This window comes from Protopterus annectens, chromosome 3.part0 (assembly GCF_019279795.1).
Source record: "Protopterus annectens isolate FY-2018-M chromosome 3.part0, PAN1.0, whole genome shotgun sequence".
In the NCBI taxonomy this organism is placed as follows: domain Eukaryota; kingdom Metazoa; phylum Chordata; order Ceratodontiformes; family Protopteridae; genus Protopterus; species Protopterus annectens.
The window spans coordinates 127059737-127082931 of NC_056731.1; the positions used below are offsets into that span (position 1 = coordinate 127059737).

Below are 23195 nucleotides of genomic sequence, written 5' to 3' on the forward strand. Positions count from 1 at the left end.
TTTTATTGATATATAATCTGTATGTTACTATTACTCTCCTACTGGCTTCTTCAGTCATTAAAAACCGACCCATTTTTAAATACTGCAAGGTGACATTCTACTACTTTTATTTATTTGTCCTACATAATAACAGCTAGATTGTTACTCACGAGCCTCACAATGCAGCCTTAGCCGCCTACTAGAGTGGGCTTCCAAATTCACAGCTCTCTTATCTGCAGCTGTACAGGAGATAAGAAAAAACATTTATGCATACCTATCCATCACATACACAGGCTGGACTTTGGAGAACACTTATTTTCACTAATACTTACACATGGTTGGAGCATTCCCTGCCCAGGCATCTTGATCCCACTGGTCCAAAAGGTTCCTCTTTCTCCGCTTCAAGTTGGCAAATTGGTGCCATACCTGCTCACCAGTCCGGGGGATGCCAGAGGCATTGGTGAGATCTCAGGCAAGATGGTCAGAGGCCTCCACTTTGTATTGGGAGCACTGGTACTGGTCCTGCAGCAGTCGCCCTTCATGGTCTTTAATGAGGAGTCCAACCATGACCCTGGACTCCTGAATGCCCCAGTGCTGTGCCCAAAAGCGCACACCTAGTGCCTACAGTGGGGAGCTACAACTGGTTATGAGCTGTATTCCCACCTTTGAGGTTTAAATAGGGATAATTTCCTGCCCTTTACTATGATTGGATAGTTCTGAAACTGCTGAGCTAAGCTAAGCACCGGGCAAACCAGCTTTGTAAAGATAACCATTGCTTAAAGGGGCAGATGCTAAGCCCTGCTTACCAGTGAACAAATCTGCTTAGCAATGCTAAATCTTGCTTAAACTTTAAATTTCACTGACTCCTCATATTTAGGGCTGCTACACTACCCTAGTTAACATATACACAATAATATTTACTACCTATTTATGAAAAATACATTTTAGTTGTGTTTCACATTAAAATGTTTGGACTCTTGTGGGGCTTAATCCATGACTGATATCATGCTAGAAGAATGCTCTAACCACTACACTATTCCAGCTTCATTGCTTGCATTAGGTATATTTCTATTTAACTTCTTTTGATGTTTAAACTTTGTTATACATTGCTGCACGACAAACAAACCCGCATAGCTACGCATAAACTTTATTGCACACAGGAAAAAAAAGGAATATATTTTAAATATTGCTGTTAGAAACTTAGAACATTGACAGAATGACAGACTTTGCATTAGCATATATTTTGCAAGGGGTATGCAGTGTGTCACACTGCCGTTTTACCGGACTGCACTTCTTTTCTGGTGTATGGTGTACATATATATGGCAAAATGTGCACATTCTGCCATATATGTATGGTTTACACATATATGGCAGAATATGTATGGTGCACACATATATGGCAGAATGTATACATTCTACCATATATGTGTGTTTTTCTGAGGTAGGCTGTCTATTATTTTCTCCACAGACACTAAAGTGTCCATGGAGGCTTTCATTCATTTTACATTGCCGTTCAGCAATTTTCGAGTGCAGATGGCATGTGTACTGTGAGACCACTGCTTTCAGACACACCTTCTGCACTTGTACACATAGACTATGTCCGTTTAAGAGTACAGCAGCGTGCCTTCATGAATATGCAAGGCAGGCTGCTGCTCTACATGGACACAGTCGGTTCCATGCAAGAACAACTTATTCTTGCACAGAACCTTTGTAAATCCCGGGGACTGTCTTCTTATCTACTCAAAGCTCTTCCTTGTCTGTCTCTGTTTCTGCTTCTTTTTCTGATTTGGTGATTAAATCTTACTTAGGAGAAGCTTCTTGCTTTTTTACTTGTTTCTCCTCTATCATCTTTTTTCCTTTTCTCACTCCTTGTGTTTGTCTTTGTCACTTGTTTATCCCCTGCTTATCTGTTTTACTGGGACTGGCCCATCTGCACTTCCTGTTCTTAACTTCTTCCCTGTGGGTGTTTCAAAATCTGATGCTGCACATCCTCCAGATGTATTGCCTATGTGTAAGATTGCTGTCTCAGTCCAAGTTTTACTGCCGGCGATGTTTAGCCATTTGTGATATCATTGTTTAAACTTTTGGAGGACATGTACGAGGGTAGTGTGACAGCGGTGAGGTCTGTGGTGGGAGTGACAGATGCATTTAAGGTGGAGGTGGGATTACATCAAGGATCAGCTCTGAGACCTTTCTTATTTGCAATGGTGATGGACAGGTTGACAGACGAGATCAGACAGGAGTCCCCGTGGACTATGATGTTTGCAGATGACATTGTGATCTGTAGTGAGAGTAGGGAACAGGTGGAGGAGACCCTGGAGAGGTGGAGATATGCTCTAGAGAGAAGAGGAATGAAGGTCAGCAGGACTAAGACAGAATATATGTGTGTGAATGAGAGGGAGGATAGAGGCATGGTGAGGATGCAGGGAGTAGAGGTGGTGAAGGGGGATGAGTTTAAGTACTTGGGATCAACAGTTCAGAGTAATGGTGAGTGTGGAAGAGAGGTGAAGAAGAGAGTACAGGCAGGATGAAGTGGGTGGAGAAGAGTGTCAGGAGTGATTTGTGACAGAAGAGTACCAGTAAGAGTGAAAGGGAAGGTCTACAAGAGGGTAGTGAGACCAGCTATGTTATATGGTTTGGAGACTGTGGCATTGTCAAAAAGGCAGGGGTCAGAGCTTGACGTGGCAGAGTTGAAGATGTTAAGATTTGCATTGGTGTGACGAGGATGGACAGGATTAGGAATAAGTATAATAGAGGGTCAGCCCAGGTTGGAAGGTTTGGAGACAAAGCCAGAAAGGCAAGATTACATTGGTTTGGACATGTGCTGAGGAGGGATGCAGAGTATATTGGGAAAAAGATGCTAAGGATGAAGCTGCCAGGTAACAGGAAAAGAGGGAGGCTTAAGATAAGGTTTATGGATGTGGTGAGAGAAGACATGCAGGTGGTTGGTGTGACAGAGCAAGATGCAGAGGACAGGAAGAAATGGAAGCAGTTGATCTGCTGTGGCAACCCCCAATGGGAGCAGCCGAAAGAAGAAGAAGATATTCTCCATATTGTGTATCCTGAGCCATTCCCCTTCCTGCTGTACTTCCAGAATTGCAGGGTATTTCAGCCATGCAGATGTTCCATTCAGTCTAAGTTTATTTAATGCTTCCAGCATAGGCTTTATCCTCCTGTAGAGTGTTTTTGAGTTACCCTTGACCAGCCTTATGAATATCTCTACAAATGGGATAACTTTAAGTCTTTTGTTTGACTTGTTATTTCATTTTTACAGCAAAGGAATGGAAACATGACAATACATTGTGGTCTGACTTCTGCTGCTTGCCACCATCCCACTCTCTATATCCTCATTATTAATGTATCTTAGTTTCTTGGTATCATGAACCTCTCATGTAATAGTTGAGGTGCATTGCAAAGTGTTCCAGTTCATTGTTGTTTAATCTCTCTTGTATTCCAATTATCTAGATGAGAGTCCTTTTTGAGCAAATTTCCAGATCATCCATCTTTTCATCCTGACATTTTATGATGTCTGTTAGTTCATGTATTCTGTAAATATGTTCCTAAAGCTCATCTGTAATTGCTGCTTTATCTTCCACCAGATGTTGTAGCTTTCAATGAAGCCTTTCCTTTTTGTATGTTGTCATATTGTTTGTTTCAAGGAGTTCACATCCTGGTCTGCTATGATTACCTTTTTAAAGTTTCATAGGTAAGTACTAGGTGAACTGCCCTTGTGAGTCATTTTAAGCCTAGCCAATTTCCCTTGTTGTGTTTGAAATAACCTCTCCCATTTGGTTATAGATTGGCATTACCCATTCCATGATTAATAATTATATATTTCCTTAATGAGAATAAGTGAGATCATACCATAGATAATTTGAGGGGACTCATACATAGGATAAAGCATTTAGGAATTGCCTCTGTCCTTTAGTAGTACAGGGGTAGTCCTGGGGTAAATTTTATCTTTCCCATTCATAGATCTAAGTTTGACTTTAATACGGACCGGGATGAACTTTGCTTTATGTGGAGTATGTTCCAGGGTGGTGTTATACTCTGCAGGATATACATGTCCCTCCAAACTGTTCTGTTAATTTTGCAAAAGCAGTTTAGATCTCTAGACTGAATATTTCTGATGCCATTTGACTTGCTAATGTGCAGTAAATCCATTAGTAAAGGGTTGTAATCAGTAATAATCAGTAACAATTGGTCATTTTTAAACAAAATACATAATTTTTTCTCATTTCAGCATTGAAAGCAACCAACTGTTCCTCCTGTTGATCTTGCTCACTCATCTTTTTTTCTGGATTGTTTTTTTTTCACCATAGGAAACCATTTTTATCCAAACTTCTGCAAGCCCTGTCCAGAGCTTTGGTCTTAGGCTTCCATCTTGGCTGGCCTTTGTAGAGCCTTCCTATATTTTCTTGATATTGATCTACTTGTTGTTCTCTTTCAATGACCTGTCCAGCTTGCTTCTCATTTGATAAAATGCATTGCTGTCATACTGAATGTATGTATTGTTTACTAGAATGCATTACTGTACCACTGGTTATCTTGGACTTGTTTTGTATTTTCTGTTTGTGCTGTAGTAATTATACTCTGTTGTAATGTTCATTATGACCTGAACCAGGCCTGCAATTGGTCATGCTTGATCAAATGTAATTAAATAAATATAACATTATATAGCTGAAATTTGTTTTGATTTATTACTGTATTTATGTCTACCTACACTCTTGCCATGGGGCCTTATTAACAGATCATCTCCTAAATCCTCTGCACTAACTAACAGACCGTTTTACAATATGCTGCAAGTGAAGGGTATGACTAAATAAGCTCAAAATAAACAATATGACAAGAAGCTGAGAAATATCTGGAAAAATATGGTAACTAATATACTATCGAATTTATGGCTATGGGCGCTCAAACACTAGGACACCAAATAGTCTCCACATTTCATATTTTATTAAAATAACATAAAAATTTCCATATTAAGTACTTTCATCCTGTTAAATAGGGCTTCATCAGAATATAATTTCTACACCCATTCACACTTTCTTTTATATGTGCGAAAAACTTGTCCCATCCAATCATTTACTAACATTCATTAAAGAGCATTCGCCAATATTTAAAGTGACCTTTCACATCCACATATGCAGTTATAAGCACTAACCCTCCATTAACATTCATAAAAGAAAAAAAAAAACAAATGTTGAAAAAGGCCAGTCCATTAAGTTTCCATTATAACAGCAACAAAAGTTATGGATCACAATCATTTTTTTGAAATTTCATACAATACTGAAAACTTTGTAAAACAACATTAAATTAATTCATCAGCTTTAAAACTTAACCTAGGCTGAATACTGATATGCTTGTTTAACCTTGGGGGGGGGGGTATGATGCTTGTAATTTCATCTGCCACTTAATTTCTTTAACATCTAAAAGTGTCTCCATATCTCCCCCCTAGGGTTGATCCTCACATAAGCACAAATGGGTGCTCAGGATATTATGTGAGAAAAACTGAGAGATTTTTTCGTAGAAGGATCTACGAGCATGTATATGATATTAGAAAGAAAAATGAAACAAATTTATTGTATAAGCATACTAGAAATTGCCCCCAAGTACCCAGTTTTAAGTTTGCAATATTGGATATTATTAAAGTCAACCCTAGAGGTGAGATATGAAGACACTTTTAGATGTTAAAGAAATGAAGTGGTTAAACAAGCATATCAGTATTCAGCCTTGGTTAAGTTTTAAAGCTGATGAATTAATTTAATGTAATTTTACAAAGATGGTAGATTAAATTACAAGCATCATACAACCCAGGGTTAAACGAGCATATCAGTATTCAGCCTTAAGTTTTAAAGCTGATGAATTAATTTAATGTTGTTTTACAAAGTTTCAGCATAGTATGAAATTTCAAAAAATTATTGTGATCCATAACTTTTATTGCTGTTATATTGGAAACGTAATAGACTGGCCTTTTTAAACATTGATTTTTGTTCTTTTATGAATGTTAGTGGAGGGTTAGTGCTTATAACTGCATGTGGGGATGTAAAATGTCACTTTAAGTATTTTCAGATGCTCTTTAATGAATGTTAGTTAATGACTGGATGGGACAGGTTTTTTGCGCATATAAAAGAAAGTGTGAATGGGTGTGGAAATTATATTCTGATGAAGTCCTATTTAACAGGATGAAAGCGTTTAATATGGAAATTTCTATTTTATTTTAATAAAATATAAAGCATGGAGACTATTTGGTGTCCTAATGTACAAGCAACCATAACCATAAATTCATTGGTGTTACAGTTGCTGCTTAATATTTCATAGACTTATTAATTAATATACGAGCTTAACGAAGCTAAACACAAGAATGGCAAAAGGCAGATGCTTGTTGCATGTACTGCTCTTGTGAGATGCAAGTCTGCTGAAGATGTCAGTATAAAAAACAAAGGCAAAGTATGCTGTATGGCCAATAATTACAGACAAAGGGCAATTTACACATCTCTTCTGATTAAAAGAGCAGTAATGAGAGCAACATGATATAAACAGCTATGCACTGAGAAGGAGGAGAAGGCATTCAGAATGCAGTAGAGAAGGCGGCACAAAAAGTAAAATAATTTTAAAATGTTTTAAAATGAAATTATTATGATAACATATACTATGAAAAAGATTGTGAGGGGCAGCAAAAATGAAATAAATCAACTTCATAAAGCAGTAAAATAAACACGTTGTGCTTAGGTAGAGGAGCTGTAAAAGGATGAAAACAGGATACTTTGTAATTGGTTATGAATAATAATAATACTACACCTTTCTTTATCAGTACTATGCATTTCTATTATAAATTCACAAGATTACTTTCTTAGTAGTTTGCTGTTGAATACGGTTCATGACAAAGTCCTCAGAAATGGCTAGGGTAAGAGGAGATAAAAGTGATGAACATCAGAAGAGTTTGCAGTAGTTTGTATATCTTTACATTTAGTATAACCAAGATTATTTTATTGACATATATTAAATTGTATACATAGTTTGCTTGAGCCACAATCATGTATCCTGAAACTTACACTTTACAGGACAAAATCCAAATTTCCCATCTTTGTCATAATTTTCTGTTGTTGCACACCAGCTGATGTCATCATGTCTCCCATCTGTTGTGCAGTCTGCATACCACTTGTTTTGAAATATAAAAGGAAATGCACAGGGCTGTCCATTTGAGTTTCCTTTCAAGGTGAACATAGCTGGGAAGAAAAAAATGTATATACATTATGGTTATTGAATATATTTTGTCATAACTGGTTCTTAGCTGCAGTTTTTCAAGTACACTTTGTGTTGGTTTTATCACCAGTTCTAAAAAAAATTAAATGTTTTTCTTATATAAAAATAGGATTTCTATGGATTCAGGCTGCTAGTCTGCCAGATATTTCATTTGCTTGAGGGCATATAGCCGAAGTGAAATTCAACTACAGAAACATATGGCTGGTACAAATTCACTATGGGCATAGATAAAAACATTGTACCCAACCCACAACTTCAATAACCAAATGTACAGCAGGAAATAATGTCCGTGGCCCCCTGGGAACCTAGAGACAAGAGAGAGAATGGCAATTATCATCATCAGCAGAATGACCAATGGGCATGGAAGTGTCAGAGAAAACATAGTGTACAATGGTCAGTGCTTTTATTACTGGTGAGTGTGGATTGTTACCTTCTTCACAGGGTCTAGAGACCATTGCTGTACACTTCTGCATGTTGTCATTACATAAGTATGTACTATACACAAAGCACAATGAACATAATTTCCCCTTTCCCAGTACATGTGGTTGTTGATGCTATGGGCATGTTTCTGCATGCTTCTGTGTGCCTGGAGTGAATCTGAGACAGCTATATGTCTCTGTAGCTAAATTTCACTTCATCCATGTTCCCCATCCAAATGTATTGGTGTGAAATATCTCGGTACCAAGACGCCTGAACCCTAAATTGTTCTTGTCTATAACAAGCAGAATGACAAAATGATGTACCATACATGAAAGTGCTTGGATGATTTATGTAGCATTACAGCATGCATTCTACCACACTCATTCCATACTTATTTTAATATCTGTATTTTTAAGCAGAATGTAAACTCATTTTCATGGTCTAGTTTTAAGTGCATCCCTGGTATGCAGCATGTCTATTTATTTATTTATTATTTCAGTGAAAGGTTATTAGTAGACTGATGGGACACCAGATAAAGCTTTACCTTCTTTGCTAATATTTGTTTTTAACACGCAAACGTTATCTGCACTGATTTCCTGTGGTTATTAGGATTACCTTATATCATACAGTGTCATTGGGTTTATTATGAATAACAACTTCCCATTTAATAAACACACAGAGCCAGATTCAGAAAAACTTTGCCAGATCACATTTAATGAATTTGTGGTGATGTGCATCAACTTGCAGGGTAAGTACGATTCAGAAAACCCAGTTACATAACTTAGCTAGCCCAAAAAATGTAGTCGGCCTGTAAAATGTTGCATTGCATATAATAATGAAGCAAAACAAGGTGGTGGAGTTATTCAAAAATGTCTAAATGTCATGCAGGGATGCTGCTCTAACCCTGGAAGTGAACTCAGCCATATGCCCATGTTCAAATTGATATATTGCATAAATACGCTTGATGGTGCTGCAGCCCTTGTAAATGTGCATCTACAGGAGGCTGTCATTGCAGCTGCTTTGCCTAATGGTGTACAATGTCACCCCTGGGGGGAAAAAAAACATAAAATAAGCTGTGAAGTTTGAGGAAAGATGGGCGAAGGCTGCCAGCCTAGTCAAATGGAATTTGATACATAATTCTATCATTTGTATAAATAAATGTAAAATACAGGTTTGTGTTTTTAAATGAAAGAAAACACTGTAAAATGTGAACTTCAGGATTGTTGCAACATTGCCATCTGCTGTAAGGAAAATCAAGCAAAGCATTTCAAATGTTCTTTGAAGTTACAGTTATCTAAATGGTGGTACTGAAGTGGCTAGCTGAACAGATTCTTTATATTGTCTTAACTTAAGGAATAATTGTTAGAATGTACATGTGATGTTTCTTTTATTGTTGTAGTTTCCTGAGCAGGTGTTAAGCTTGCTAAATAATGTAGTTTGTTTGCCTGAGAGCTCCAGACTAAGTGCCAAAATGATGTAATGTGAATACTGGGAAAACCTAAGTGTCAAAATTATGTAATTTGGGAGGGCCTTAGCAGAGTTGTTTGTTAGTGAGTTTAAAAACTATTGTTGAGAGAGAGACAAAAATCATTTTGTCTTGGACCATCAACCCCAGCACTGCTTATGCTCTTTATGTCTGTAAGTAGAATTATACCACTGTGTTTTTTCTTAAGAATAGCTAAAGATTAGAAAGTTAGATTAAGTGTTTTTCTTTTACCTCAGACCTGTCCTACTGTATTATTTTAAGTTTCTGTGTGATCTCTGAACTCTTATATATCTCTGTGGTATAGTAGTATTGTCTTGTGTTTTAATTATTTATTATTAAATATTTTAAAATCTTTACCTGTGGCTGGTTTGTGTGGAGATAGTAGGCTCTAGAGTACATTGCATATTTATAGAGTTGATTGTAATAAGCCACTCTAATAAGCTTTAGACTGAATAGTCACATTACCAATTGGATAATAATATTGCACAGTAATAATTGGACACCCTTTCAAGGGCCTTTGGGTAGCTGATAATTGTTAGCTGGTGGTGGTAGAAATTACTACCGTATATTCTGGGTAAAAGGTCACAGCTAGAGAATCTGTGTCAGCCTTTCCCAGGAGTGTCTGTGAAGTTGTATAAATACTTATCTCAAAGTGTGGGTATGTGTCAGCTACCTGGGCAGAGACACAAAGCACTGGTGGGACAGAGAGGGTCCTGGAGGTTAGCTTGCCAGCTAGGCTGAGATATGGACCCTATAGCTGTGCCAGTGGGGAGGCATATTAGGGACTGGGAGAGCAAAGAAGCAACCAGCCCCAGACTGACTGTGATCTCTGTGTGCACTTAAGGGAAATTGTACTTTACTGTGAGTATTTGTTATCCTTTCCTCTTCTATGAGGTGACCTCCCTGGTGTTAGTGGTGAGGATTGAGGCTCCTTGATTGCTGGGCCAGGGCACGGTCATCACAAGTGGTGGCAGTGGTTGGTATAAGATATCTTCACAAGTGTTTGGCAACAGTGGGATCTACTTCTCATACTAATTGGTTTGTAGTGGTGTAGGTAGAGTGAATCCTGTAGCTTATGTACAGTGATCTCTGGAAGGGCTTTGTACTCTAAATCAGTTACGTAGTGTATACTCAGAGTTCAGATCACAATTGTTTTATTTCTTTGGTTAGCTTAGTTAGTCAGGGTGAGCAGGCAGCATGTTAGCACAGGAGTATGGAAAGCTGACAAGGAGCCATCTGGTAGAGATGTGCCAGCCTAGGGGACTGGTGCATGGAAACCTGACTAAGGCAAACCTGATTGCAGCCTGGGTTACGTCTGCATCAGAAAACAGCATCCAGGAGGACAATCAAACTGGCAGTGGAGATACAATATCCTCGGAGAATGGACAGCTCAACCTTTCTGCAGTTGAGTTAAAAATCCAGCTGGAGCTAAAGTGACTTGAGTTGGAAGCCAGGCGTTTGGAGATAGACGTTGAAGAAAAGGAGCATCAGAGGAAGCATGAGAGGGAAATGCTGACTCTTCGCCAGAGTCCTAGAGGTAATGGGGAAGGGAGTAACTGGACCCCAGAAGCACAACAGGTCAGTAAATTTCTTCCACAATTTAAAGAGGGGGATAATTTTGATAGTTTCAGTCACATGTTTGAAAGGGTATGCAAACAGTATAGTGTTGACCAAAGGCTCTGGGTATGGTTCCTGACCCCCTTACTCCATGGGAAAGCTGTAACTTGTATATCACAAATGCCTGACTCTGTCTGTTTTGATTATACTGCTGCAAAAAAAAGTCTCTTACAATGTTTTAAGCTAACACCTGAAATGTATAGGAAAACATTTTGTGAGCATAGATGCAAAGCAGATGAAAATGTATGTGAATATGTTGCTGAACTGAGCACTTATTTTCATAGCTGGGTGAGCAGATGTCAGGTCACCATTTTTGAAGGGCTGGCTGACCTTTTGATGAGGGAACAAGCCATTAGCACTTTGCCTGAGGACATGAGGATCTGGTTAGCTGATAGACAATGTGCTACTTCAGATGAGTTGGGGGAGAAAGGAGATCTATACCTGGCCAGCAGAGCAGCCCTGCACAGGAAGGGGACCCCCAGTACTGCTCATGGGTCTAAAGGAACCCATGGTGGGCAGCACAGACTGCCTCAACAGGATCTGCCAGTAGCAGGGGAAGCCACTAGTCCAGGTACACATCCAGGAGCTAGGGTTAAATGTTTTGAATGCAACCAGTGGGGACATGTGGCATACAGGTGTCCACTGAGGCAAGGTCGGGGACCAAAGGTGAGGGAGCCAGTAAGTGGGAAGACAAAATGCCAACAGTAGGTTGTCTTGAGACAACAGGGGTACGGAACTACCATCCTGCAGATATCTTGGCATTGCATTTTCTTATATTTGTATTGTTGTATTATAAATCTTCATTGTTCAATGACATTGCATTTTGCTCATGTTAGTACTGTTGTCTTCAAGAATTTTGCTGCTCAATGACATTGCATTTTCTCATATCTGTATTGCTGTATTATAACTCTTTTATTGCCTAATGAAATTGCATTTTTCTCCTGTGTTTGTATTGCTGCATTATAACGCTTTACTGCTCAGTGAAATTGCCTTATTTGGGCATGTTTGAATGTCAAGACCTTTTCTGTTAAGTTTTGGGGAAGAGGGTGGATGTATGGTTTCATTGCATGTATATCTCACTTTGCCTTATTGCTAACTGGTGTACTGTTGAAATAATTTGTTTGTAGATGTGCTATTGCCTTTTAAACTAGATGTATCACCTAGAAAAAATCAGTCATTATTGCCACTTTGGTGCATTGGGCTTAATAGGGGTGTCACCAGAGTCAGGTAGGAAGGAACCCATATCTACTTCAGCTACACCTGTGGGTGTGCTACATTTGGGGGCTTGTCCAGGATTGCCTGCCCTGCCTTGGACTCCACCCTATTCCCCTATATGTGTTGAAAGCAAATCTAGCAGAAACATGAACCCAGAAGTAGCCACTAAGTGGTGCAAACAGCACAATACTTAGAGCACTGCTTACTTCTGGTGTTGCCAGGGGTCACATGGACTTATATGCAAATACATCAAGTCACAGGATCCTTACTAGTTGTAGGGCATGGATTTTTATTAGACAGCATTATGGACCCTACTGAGCAAAGCACATTTGCCTTATTAGAATGGAAAAGTCCTTTAGTGTATGAACACATACCTTCGAGTGTACAAATTTCAGGTGAGAGTGCAATCTGTGTGGTAATCCCTGAGAAGTGCACTACCTCAGCAACAGAGAAAATACCTGTAGTGGCTATCCAAGTAGGTCAGAACCTTATACCAGGAGCTGCAGCTTCACTGCTTGTAAATACTATAGGGTGTGAAGTTTTGAATGCTTTTGGAAGTATTGCAGAAAGATGCTTAAAGCCTACACAGCCATCCACTGGGTTTGGCTACCGTAAATTGCATTTCTTTTCTGGCAAACAACACATACCTCAGGGAGAGGAATATTTTGAATCCTGGATGAATCAGGCTTCACAAGTCTTAGAGGAGTGGGATATCCCAGAATCTCAGAAGAAGCAGCAGATTGCTGAAAGTCTAAAGGGATTAGCTGCGGATACCAACCTAAGGATGGGTAAGCATGATTGCACTGCCAAGGACTATTTAGGAGAACTGCAGGATGTGTTTGGAAGGACTGAGAAGGCTGCTAACCTACTGTATCAGTTTGAACATACATACCAAGAAGTTGGTAAGAAACTATCTGATTACATTAAGAGATTAGATAAAATGCTCCACCAGGTCATCCTAAAGAAGGGGGTGGATCTGAAAATAGCTGACCAAGTATGGATCAGACAAATTTTACAATGAGCTCAAGCTATGGACCCCATTGTGTGGAAAATGAGGATGAGAAATAGGGAAGAGACTCTAACTTATTCACAGTTGGTTAAAGAGGTGAGGGAAGAGGAAGCCCTGTTAGAAGCCAAATCTCAGTGTTCAACAGCAACTAAAACAGTGAGTGAACACCAGCAGGAGCCTATAGCCATGCTCACTACTCATACAGGAGTTGTGGCCCAGAGTGTCCAAAATTTAGAGGTGTCACAATTGCAGATGCAGGTGTCTTCCCTGACTGACGCCATAGCTCAAGTCACCAAGACAGTTGCAGAATTGCAGAAAGCCGTGGTAAATTTAGCTGAAGGGAGAAATACATCAGCTAGAAGCTCCACAAAAGGACTCAGGGAAAAGATAAATCAGCCAATGTTCAGAGTTCCTACTGGGTTTTGTTTTTGCTGTGGGGATGCAGGGAATATAAAGTGACAGTGTCCTAATGCAGAGAACTTGAAAAAAGTGAACAAACTATTACTGGCTAGTGCAATGCAGGGAAACTTCAAAGGGCCTCAGTGAAGGAGCCAGCTGAGTGCCCAGTTACAAAGAGCTCCATAAAATCTAACATCAAGAGATAGCATACTGGATCTCCTTTCCACACAAACCCTTGTAATAGGGGAGAGAAACTACTTACTATGCACACTTCTAACTCATCTGAGGTGAACAACTGAATTGGAAAGCCATCTCAGCCAACATCTCAGCTTCTGAGACTGCAAAGCATTACTAAGCAAGAGTTTTATCAGTTAAAATGTGAGGTCAACCGGTGGTACCTCAACCACATGCTGACTGCTGTACAGCTGAACAGCACCGGAAATAGAAACTACCCGATGGCCTACAGGGACCGTCCCCTGTCGTGTCAGTAAAAATAGTAGGAGTGTATAGTAAAGCACTGTTGGATACTGGTGCACAAATCACCATTCTGCACAGAGACTTCTACCAAAAATACTTAAAGCATTTGCCACTTGAAAAATTAGAAGATTTGGAGATATGGGGGCTAAGTGACATGAAGTTCCGTTATGATGGTTATGTCTCACTCAAGTTAGAATTTAGTTGTTGGGTCAACAGAAGTTTTTGAAACACTCGCTGTTGTGTACCCCAGGCCAAAAGGAAAGGATTCAGCATCTATTTTAGTGGGGACAAATACTGACCTCATCAGAAGAATACTAATGCCTTAGTTGACCCAGGAACACCCAACATTACATCCTCTCCTGAGACCAGTTTTCTGTGCCCTTCAAAGGGAGAAGGATAGTAAGAAAGATGAAATTGGTCATGTATGGACACTGTCTGGGAAAAAACATATAATTCATCCTGGTCAGGTCACCTGCTTGAGAGCCAAAGTGGGGATGTGTGGACAAACAGTTTCCTCTCATCTCATGATGGAAATGGATCCAGAAAGTGACTTGCCACCAGGGCTGGAACTAGTCCCATAAGTTTGGCCTGCAAGTTAAAGCATCCTTATTACCCTTTGCCTGTGGGGTTAAAAGAATAAAGGATGTACTCCCATTGTCCTGCATTCACAAGTGCATTTGGGAAATATTTATGCTGCCACTCCCTTATCTGCTTCTGTGCTGACAAGGAAGGAGAGCAGGGCCAACAAGCTGAAGCTGGAAGATATTGATATAGGAGTTGTTCTCTTGCACCCTGCATGGCTAACCAGAGTCAAAGAGCTATTAATGAAAAAGAAAAAAATGTTTTTCTACTAGTGAACTAGATGTGGGCTGTGCAGAAAGTACAGAACACTGAATAAGAGTAAAAGAGGACTGGCCTTTCAGGGAATGTTCCAGAAGAGTATCTCCAGGAGACCTGGAGGACTTAAGAAAACATTTGGAAGAACTAAAAGCCACAGGGATAATTCGAGAATTAAGAAGTCCATATGCCTCTCCCATTGTCATTGTTAGGAAAAAGAATGGCTCAATTTGCATGTGTGTTGACTATCGTACTCTAAATCAGCAAACCATTCCAGACCAGTACACAACCCCCCGGATTGAAGATTCGCTATATTGCCAGGTGGGCAGTAAGTGGTTCAGTGTGCTAGACTTAAGGAGTGGATACTATCAAATCCCTATACACCCAGAAGATAAAAAGAAGACTGCCTTCATCACCCCTTTGGGATTTTTTGAGTTTGATCACCTACCTCAAGGTTTATCAAATGCACCGGCAACTTTCCAGAGAATCATGGAAAGAACAGTTGGAGACATGCATCTCCTGAAAGTCTTAGTCTACCTGGATGACATCATTGTTTTTGGGAGGCCCCTAGAGGAGCACGAAGAAAGACTGATGAAGGTATTGGACAGGATTGAGAAGGAAGGCCTGAAGTTGTCATTAGATAAATGCAAATTCTTCCACCCTTCAGTGTCATATGTGGGACATGTAGTGTCTGCAAATGGAATATCCACAGTTCCCAGCAAAGTTGAAGTGGCGACATCTTGACCCAGACCCAAAACTATCACAGAGCTGTGATCTTTCCTGGGGTTCTGCAGTTACGATAGAAGGTTTGTGGAAGAGTTTTCAAAGATAGCAAGACCCCTCAACCATTTGCTCTGAAATGATGAGAAAGCAGATGAAACATATGAAGATATCCTTGTGAAAAAACCTAAGGGACTGAGAGGTTCTAAAGAACTCATCGAGATTCATTGGGCTCCTGAGTGCGAAGAGTAATTTGAACAGCTTAAGTATTGCCTCACACATGTCCATGTGCTGGCATATGCTGACTCTACAAAACCATTCACTTTACATGTGGATGCTAGCAGGGATGGCTTAGGAGGAGTCCTTTACCAGGAGTATGACAAGAAGCTGAGATCTGTGGCTTTTATCAGTCAGAGTTTATCCCCCACATAAAGAAACTACCCTGCATACAAGTTTGAATTCCTTGCCTTAAAGTGGGCGGTAGTGGACAAGCTGCATGACTATCTCTATGGGGCTGAATTTGAAGTGCAGACTGACAACAATCCTTTGACATACATCCAGACTACTGCAAAGCTAGATGCTACTGGACAGAGATAGATGGCAGCTCTATGCAACTATAATTTCAGTTTGAAATATCACCCAGGACATGAAAATGGAGATGCTGATGGTCTGTCCAGAAGACCTCGGGGAGATTTACACCCCAACGATTAGTGGGTGGAAATTCTAGTGCCAGGGGTGAGAGCTATGTGTCAGATTGCAACCTGCTATCAACACACTGAATGTTACCCCAGAAGCTGGGTCTGTCTGCAGCAAGCATACCCCAAGTTTATTGTAATCTGGTCACCTTACAAGCTTCATCGCTAACAGCTTTGAGTAACAGTGACCTCAGGAAAGATCAAAGAGAAGACCCCTTAGGTCAGCTGGTGGTAGTTGCTTTAGAAAAGAGACAAGTTAATATGCTTCACATGGATATTCATCCTCTGGCAAGACTTTTGGCCAAAGAATGGGACAGACTCCAGATACAGAATGCGCTAGTGTATAGGAGATCTCCAAGTGCACACGGCAGTGAAAAATGGCACTTTTTGCTTCCCTAGAAGTATAGAGAAGTAGTACTCTGGTCATTGCAGGATGAACATGGTCATCTTGGTTATGACAGAACTATGGGTCTGGTACAAGACAGGTTCTACTGGCCATGCATGAAGCAAAATGTTGAGGATTATTGTCGTACATGTCTTTGTTGCATTCAGAGAAAAGACTCTGCCAAACAGAGCTGCCTCATTGGGTCAAATGGAAAGTAGTGGGCCAATGGAACTGGTCTGTATAGATTTTCTGTGCATTGAACTGGATGAAGGTGGGATCAGTAATGTGCTGGTGGTGACAGACCACTATACCAGACATGCTCAAGCATTTCCAACTTGCGATCAGAAAGCTATTACAGTGGTGAAACTACTAGTTGAGAAGTTCTTTGTACACTATGGCCTGCCAAAAAGGATACACTCTGATCAAGGATGTGATTTTGAGAGCAAGCTTGTCCAGGAACTACTCACTCTGTTGGGAGTCCAAAAAAAGCCACACCACTCCTTATCATCCTCAAGGGGATCCTCAGCCTGAGCATTTCAACAGAACTTTACTAGACATGTTGGGGACTCTATCTGCTGAGAAGAAGAGTCAGTGGAGTAGACATGTAGCTACAGTGGTGCATGCTTACAACAGTACTAAAAATGATGCTACAGGATTCTTACCTTACTTCCTAATGTTTGGAAGAGAAGCTCGTCTTCCTGTTGATGTCACCTTTGGAGTCACAGCTGATGATACACCAGTGCAATCTCATGGCAGTTATGTGGAGAGACTCAAGAAGAACCTCAGACAAGCTTATGAGCTTGCTGAAAAATCAACAGGACAAAGATATCAGCGAAATAAGGCTCACTATGACAAAAAAGTAAAGATGCATGACTTGCACCCAGGGGACAGAGTTCTTTTCAGAAATTTGGGACTACAAGGAAAGCATAAACTAGCTGACCTCTGGGGATCTGAGATTTACATAATTTTCTCTCAGTTACTTAATATCCCTGTCTACCAAGTTTGCCCTGAGGGGAAAAAAGGACCCATTAAAACCTGGCACCATAAAAACTTAATGCCTTTGGCAAAATCAGTGAGACTCATGAATCCGGAACCCAAAATGGCTCAGCGGAAGCCTAACTCAAGGCGATCCAGAAGGCTAAGGTGGAGAGGAACTATCCCCTCCAATGTACAAGAACCTATGCTCCCTCCTGCTGAAGGAGAGGAGGACAGTGATGATGACTGAGGTTTCAGTGAGTTTTTTTATGAGGATGTTCAAGACTCCATGGGCTGTAATCTCAATGTAAATGCATCGGAATTCATTCCTTGTCATTTTGAGTGGCCCAGACCTAACAATAGACTAAGTAATGTTTCTGTGCCTCTTACAGAACCTGATACTGATGGTGGCCCTGCTATGCAAACTTCAACAAATAGTGCTGAGGACAGTCATGCCGTTATGGAAAATGAAAGTGAAGTTATACAACAGGAGATCTTAGAAGTAGACAATATGCCTACTGAAGAAGTGGACATTGAATGTGATGTGGATGACAAACCTTCCGAGCAAAATTCCTTACCTGTCTCTTCAAACCAAAACTGCAGAGACTGATTCGACCCCCACAGAGACTATACATATATATATATATATATATATATATATATATATATATATATATATATATATATATATATATATATATAAACAGTTTGGGACATAGTACACAGGAACCTGTGACCACAGCTCATCATAGAGTCTGCGCCCATGATCCCTATGCTTCCTACTCCAGTGGTGACACCCCTTCTCAAGTTATGGATAAGGCTGATTACCCTTGGTGGAATGTACCTTTTGAATGCAAAAATATTGTTCAATTGATGGTGCATTAGTGCTTGTAAATATTTTACTGCTAATCTACCTTTGACTTGGGGGGACCAAAGATTTTCAAGTTGGGGTGAGTGTAGCTCCCACTGTATTTCATTGTAGAAGTAATATTCTGTAGTTTTTCATTACACCACAAGGTGGAACTCTTTTCGGGAATATAAAAGACAATTTTAAAAGTGAAAGAGGAGACTGGAACAGTAACTGATGGGGGGAAGACTGAAACAGGGAGCTGAAGGGAAAAAGGGCCTTGCAGCATGACTGGATTTTCTTTCTAGTGGTTTGGGGACAGGGAAGTGAAGTGGCAGATTGTGTCTGTCTTTTGCTGAAATCATGGATGATGGTATTTTGTGGAATAAGGATAAGTCCAAAACTAGTAGTTCCACACCTGCATATGATTCAGCAAGAATGGAGTTCCTTTTGGCATAGTACAGAGAAACTAGATGATTACCAGAGTTCTGGCATAAACAGTTTGGGACATAGTACACAGGAACCTGTGACCACAGCTCATCATAGAGTCTGCGCCCATGATCCCTATGCTTCCTACTCCAGTGGTGACACCCCTTCTCAAGTTATGGATAAGGCTGATTACCCTTGGTGGAATGTACCTTTTGAATGCAAAAATATTGTTCAATTGATGGTGCATTAGTGCTTGTAAATATTTTACTGCTAATCTACCTTTGACTTGGGGGGACCAAAGATTTTCAAGTTGGGGGTGAGTGTAGCTCCCACTGTATTTCATTGTAGAAGTAATATTCTGTAGTTTTTCATTACACCACAAGGTGGAACTCTTTTCGGGAATATAAAAGACAATTTTAAAAGTGAAAGAGGAGACTGGAACAGTAACTGATGGGGGGAAGACTGAAACAGGGAGCTGAAGGGAAAAAGGGCCTTGCAGCATGACTGGATTTTCTTTCTAGTGGTTTGGGGACAGGGAAGTGAAGTGGCAGATTGTGTCTGTCTTTTGCTGAAATCATGGATGATGGTATTTTGTGGAATAAGGATAAGTCCAAAACTAGTAGTTCCACACCTGCATATGATTCAGCAAGAATGGAGTTCCTTTTGGCATAGTACAGAGAAACCCTAGATGATTACCAGAGTTCTGGCAGGTGATTTTTCTACTTTTCTCATCAGAGGTACGATGGTGCCTGGTCACTAGGATATTCTGGATGGAGTGGTGAGAGGCTTTGACCATGATTTTATATTTTTATAAGATTGTGGATTCCCCCCAAATGTTTTGTGGATTACATGTAACTGAGATCCATATGAGCTACAATTTGGACCCCGTCATGCTGACAGCAAGACTGTAAGTAGTCACTGGCCAGTGAACAGGGTAGAATAGAGTGTTTCATAGTTGGTCTTTTTAGAATTGATCAGGGGGTTGAGTTGTTAGTACTGCTCAATGACATTGCATTTTCTCATATTTGTATTGTTGCATTATAAATCTTCATTGTTCAATGACATTGCATTTTGCTCATGTTAGTACTGTCGCCTTCAACAATTTTGCTGCTCAGTGACATTGCATTTTCTCATATCTGTATTGCTGTAGTATAACTCTTTTATTGCCTAATGACATTGCATTTTTCTCCTGTGTTTGTATTGCTGCATTATAACGCTTTACTGTTCAGTGATATTGCCTTCTTTGTGCATGTTTGAATGTCAAGACCTTTTCTGTTGAGTTCTGGGGAAGAGGGTGGATGTATGGTTTCATTGCATGGATATCTCACCTTGTCTTATTGCTAACTGGTGCACTGTTGAAATAATTTGTTTGTGGATGTGCTATTGCCTTTTAAACTAGATGCATCACCTAGAAAAAAAATCAGTTATTTTTGCCACCTTGGTGCGTTGGGCCTAACGGGTGTGTTACCAGAGTCAGGTAGGAAGGAACCCATATCTACTTCAGCTACACCTGTGGGTGCTCTACATAAGTCTTTCTGCCTGCACTGATAGTTTTAGTTTATTATTTGTGATAGTGCATGGTAGATCCTGATCATTTATAATATTGTGCATTGCTTTTATCACATCTATCTTTCTGAGTATTTTTGTTGCTCCGTTCCCTGTTCTATACTCCTCTAAAAGTGACACTTCTTGTCTTAACTGCTTCATAGTTTTCTCTAGTCGATACTTCCATTATGGTATTCAATTTCTCCCCTTCCTTTACTTTACTACTCTGTGTTCATGTGGTAGAATGTTATCTGTTCTTAATTTAGCTGCAGAGTAATATATCCTTTTTACTTCTGTTATATCACATGGATCTCCATGGACAGTCCTAATTACTGTGTTCATTTGTTTTATCAAATGTCTGACTTTTTGGGTTTTATTGACCTTCTTCACTCAATTTCTTTCATTGATCTTAATATATCTATCTATCTCTATTAAATCAAACAACTCTTCTCTTAGCTCATTTTCTTCTAAAAAGAGAGTACATTTTTTGTTCTCCATTTTCTGTGGCCATTCTATAGAAAGTTCTATAGCATCTTACTGTGGCACATTCTCTTCAATTTCATCCTGTGTTATCCATTGCTCTGTCATATGGGGACTCACTGGCCTGCCACTCCTCAACACTGACTGTTCCAGAGTTGCCGCAGTTTCCTGTTCCTTCCCTTGCTGTCCAGCATCAAGTGAACACTTATACTGGTTTGCTGTTGAAGTTTCTAAAATATCTTCATATGACAACTGACTGGTTGCTTCCAATTCCACTGATTTCTCCTTAATTTGGATGTCTGTTGCTCTATCCTGCTGTGGTGCTTTCTGAGTTAGATTTTCTTCACTGAATCCTTCACTTTGCAGGTACTCCATAACCTCAGTTTCTATTTCTTTAACTTCTCCATTACTAATCTTCTTTTCTACTTTTCCTCTTTGTCTTCTTATTATTTTTTTTTTTTTGTATTGTAAAGTTTCCCACATCTGGATTCCTTTGCCTGTATTTTTCTTCAAATATTTTTGGTGCTGTTCTTCTTGTAATGATTAGTTTTGCTTTCTCCTTTGCATAAATATTATGCCATATTAAATTGCTTTTTCTTTCCCATGTACATATTTCTTCTTCAGATGTCTCCAATCCTTCTGCTTCTCCTTGCTTTGGGGACTCGTTCCATCATGCTGTGCTGTAACCTGTGTTAGACCTTCTACAACAAATCCTTCACTTCGCAGGCACTCCATAACTTCAGCTTCTATTTTTTTTTTTAATTTCTACTCTACTAATCTTCTTTTCTACATTCCCTCTTTGTGATATTATTATCTTTATTGCAAAAATTTCCAAATCTGGATGCTTTTGCCTATATTTCTCTTCAAATATTTTTGGAGCTGCCTTTTTTGTATAGATTAATTTGGCTTTCAACTTTGCATAACTATTGTACCATATCAAATCTCTCTTTCTTTCCTATGTCCATATTTCTTTTTTATACTTTTCAAAAATCTCTAGGTTTTGTTGTTTTTTTTTACACTTCCTCAGATGCTTCTTTTACTAAACAGATCAAAGTTTCTTGGTCTATATAATGGTTTTCAAAAATCTGTTGTATTAAAGAACACAAATTTTTATTTGAAGCTTCTGACAGTTTTTCTTGTGGAAGTATTTTTATTTCCTCTAATTTCTCTCTTAATCTTTTTGTATATCTTGTATCTGGAAATTCTGGTCTTTTTGCATAATAGTAACAATACATATTTTCTTTCTTATCCTCAATAGTTCATTCTGTCGTCTTTATGGCTCTTCTTTGCCCTATCAGTTTTTGTGCTTTTTTTGAAGTTATTATTGCTCATCTAGCCCCTAAACTCCTTCTTGGGTATACTTTCCAGCACTCCTATAATGTGAATATTATGATGTCTTAACAGATTTCCCAGGTCATCTATTGTTGCTTGAAGGAGCTTGTATTGCCATTCAAGAGCTACCACCTTACTCTGTAAAGCTGTGGCCACGTCTCACTCTTCAGAGGACCCAGCTGAAAAATTCAAGCAGATTCTAGTCCACTGGAATAAGCTATCTTCCCTGATTCTGGGGTGTGTTTTTGGAGGATACTTTTATGATGTCCCTGAGATGCCATCTTTTTAGAAGAGTTTGCTTGCTTTTTAATCCTGCTTAAGGATATATTTTTAGTAATACTTTATTACATTGATTTATTTTGTTTTATCTGATCACCTCTATTAATGTTTTGATAACTGGTTAAATTCTTAAAAATCTTAATACTTACAAACAATTAATTAATGACATAAATATAACATGATGGGTGGATTGCATGCTGTAGAGTGGCATGGTGTAAATCTGACCTTTTTTCTTGTATTATGAGGTAATAAGGAATGGATCCACTGTCACGTTATTTATGTTGATCAGTTTATTGAAATATTACTTAACCAAAATGATTCTGTAGTGAGAAATATACCTACTGGAAATCCAATACAAAATAGAACTTATACTAAAGCTATATTTTCAAGTTTTACATTTCCATTGACCTCTGCCCTTGCATTTATGTATTTGTGCAGTGTCAGTAGCTCAACAAGTAGCACATTTACCTTTGGTACTGGATAATCAGAAGAGTGTGGGTTCTATTCACACATGAGGTATTTGCATTTATATTTTAATACTGACAATTCAGTGTACCAGAAGATGGGCACTGTACTCCTTAGTTGGCTGTTTTTTGGATGACATGTTAAACAGAACCCCCATCTGCCTGCGTTGATGGCACTTAGGGGGATGTAAAAGATCACACAGTACTTATCAAAATGAGTTAAGGTGCATCAAAGCTAAAAATAATCATAAAAGCAAGTAAGACAAAGTGAGGAACAAAGGACTTAGAAGAAAAAAATTAAGAAAAAAAGAAAAGCATATACAGAAAAACTGATAACTA

At 39.3% G+C, this 23195-nt stretch overlaps 1 protein-coding gene across 1 annotated transcript in view; it reads right to left on the reverse strand.

Annotated features, from left to right (window-relative positions):
- LOC122796782 (macrophage mannose receptor 1-like) overlaps positions 1–23195 on the reverse strand; it is a 2734532-nt gene that overhangs the window by 2587211 nt on the left and 124126 nt on the right. The window contains 1 exon segment of the mRNA XM_044065509.1: positions 7035–7208. Coding sequence (XP_043921444.1) covers positions 7035–7208 — 174 coding nt within the window.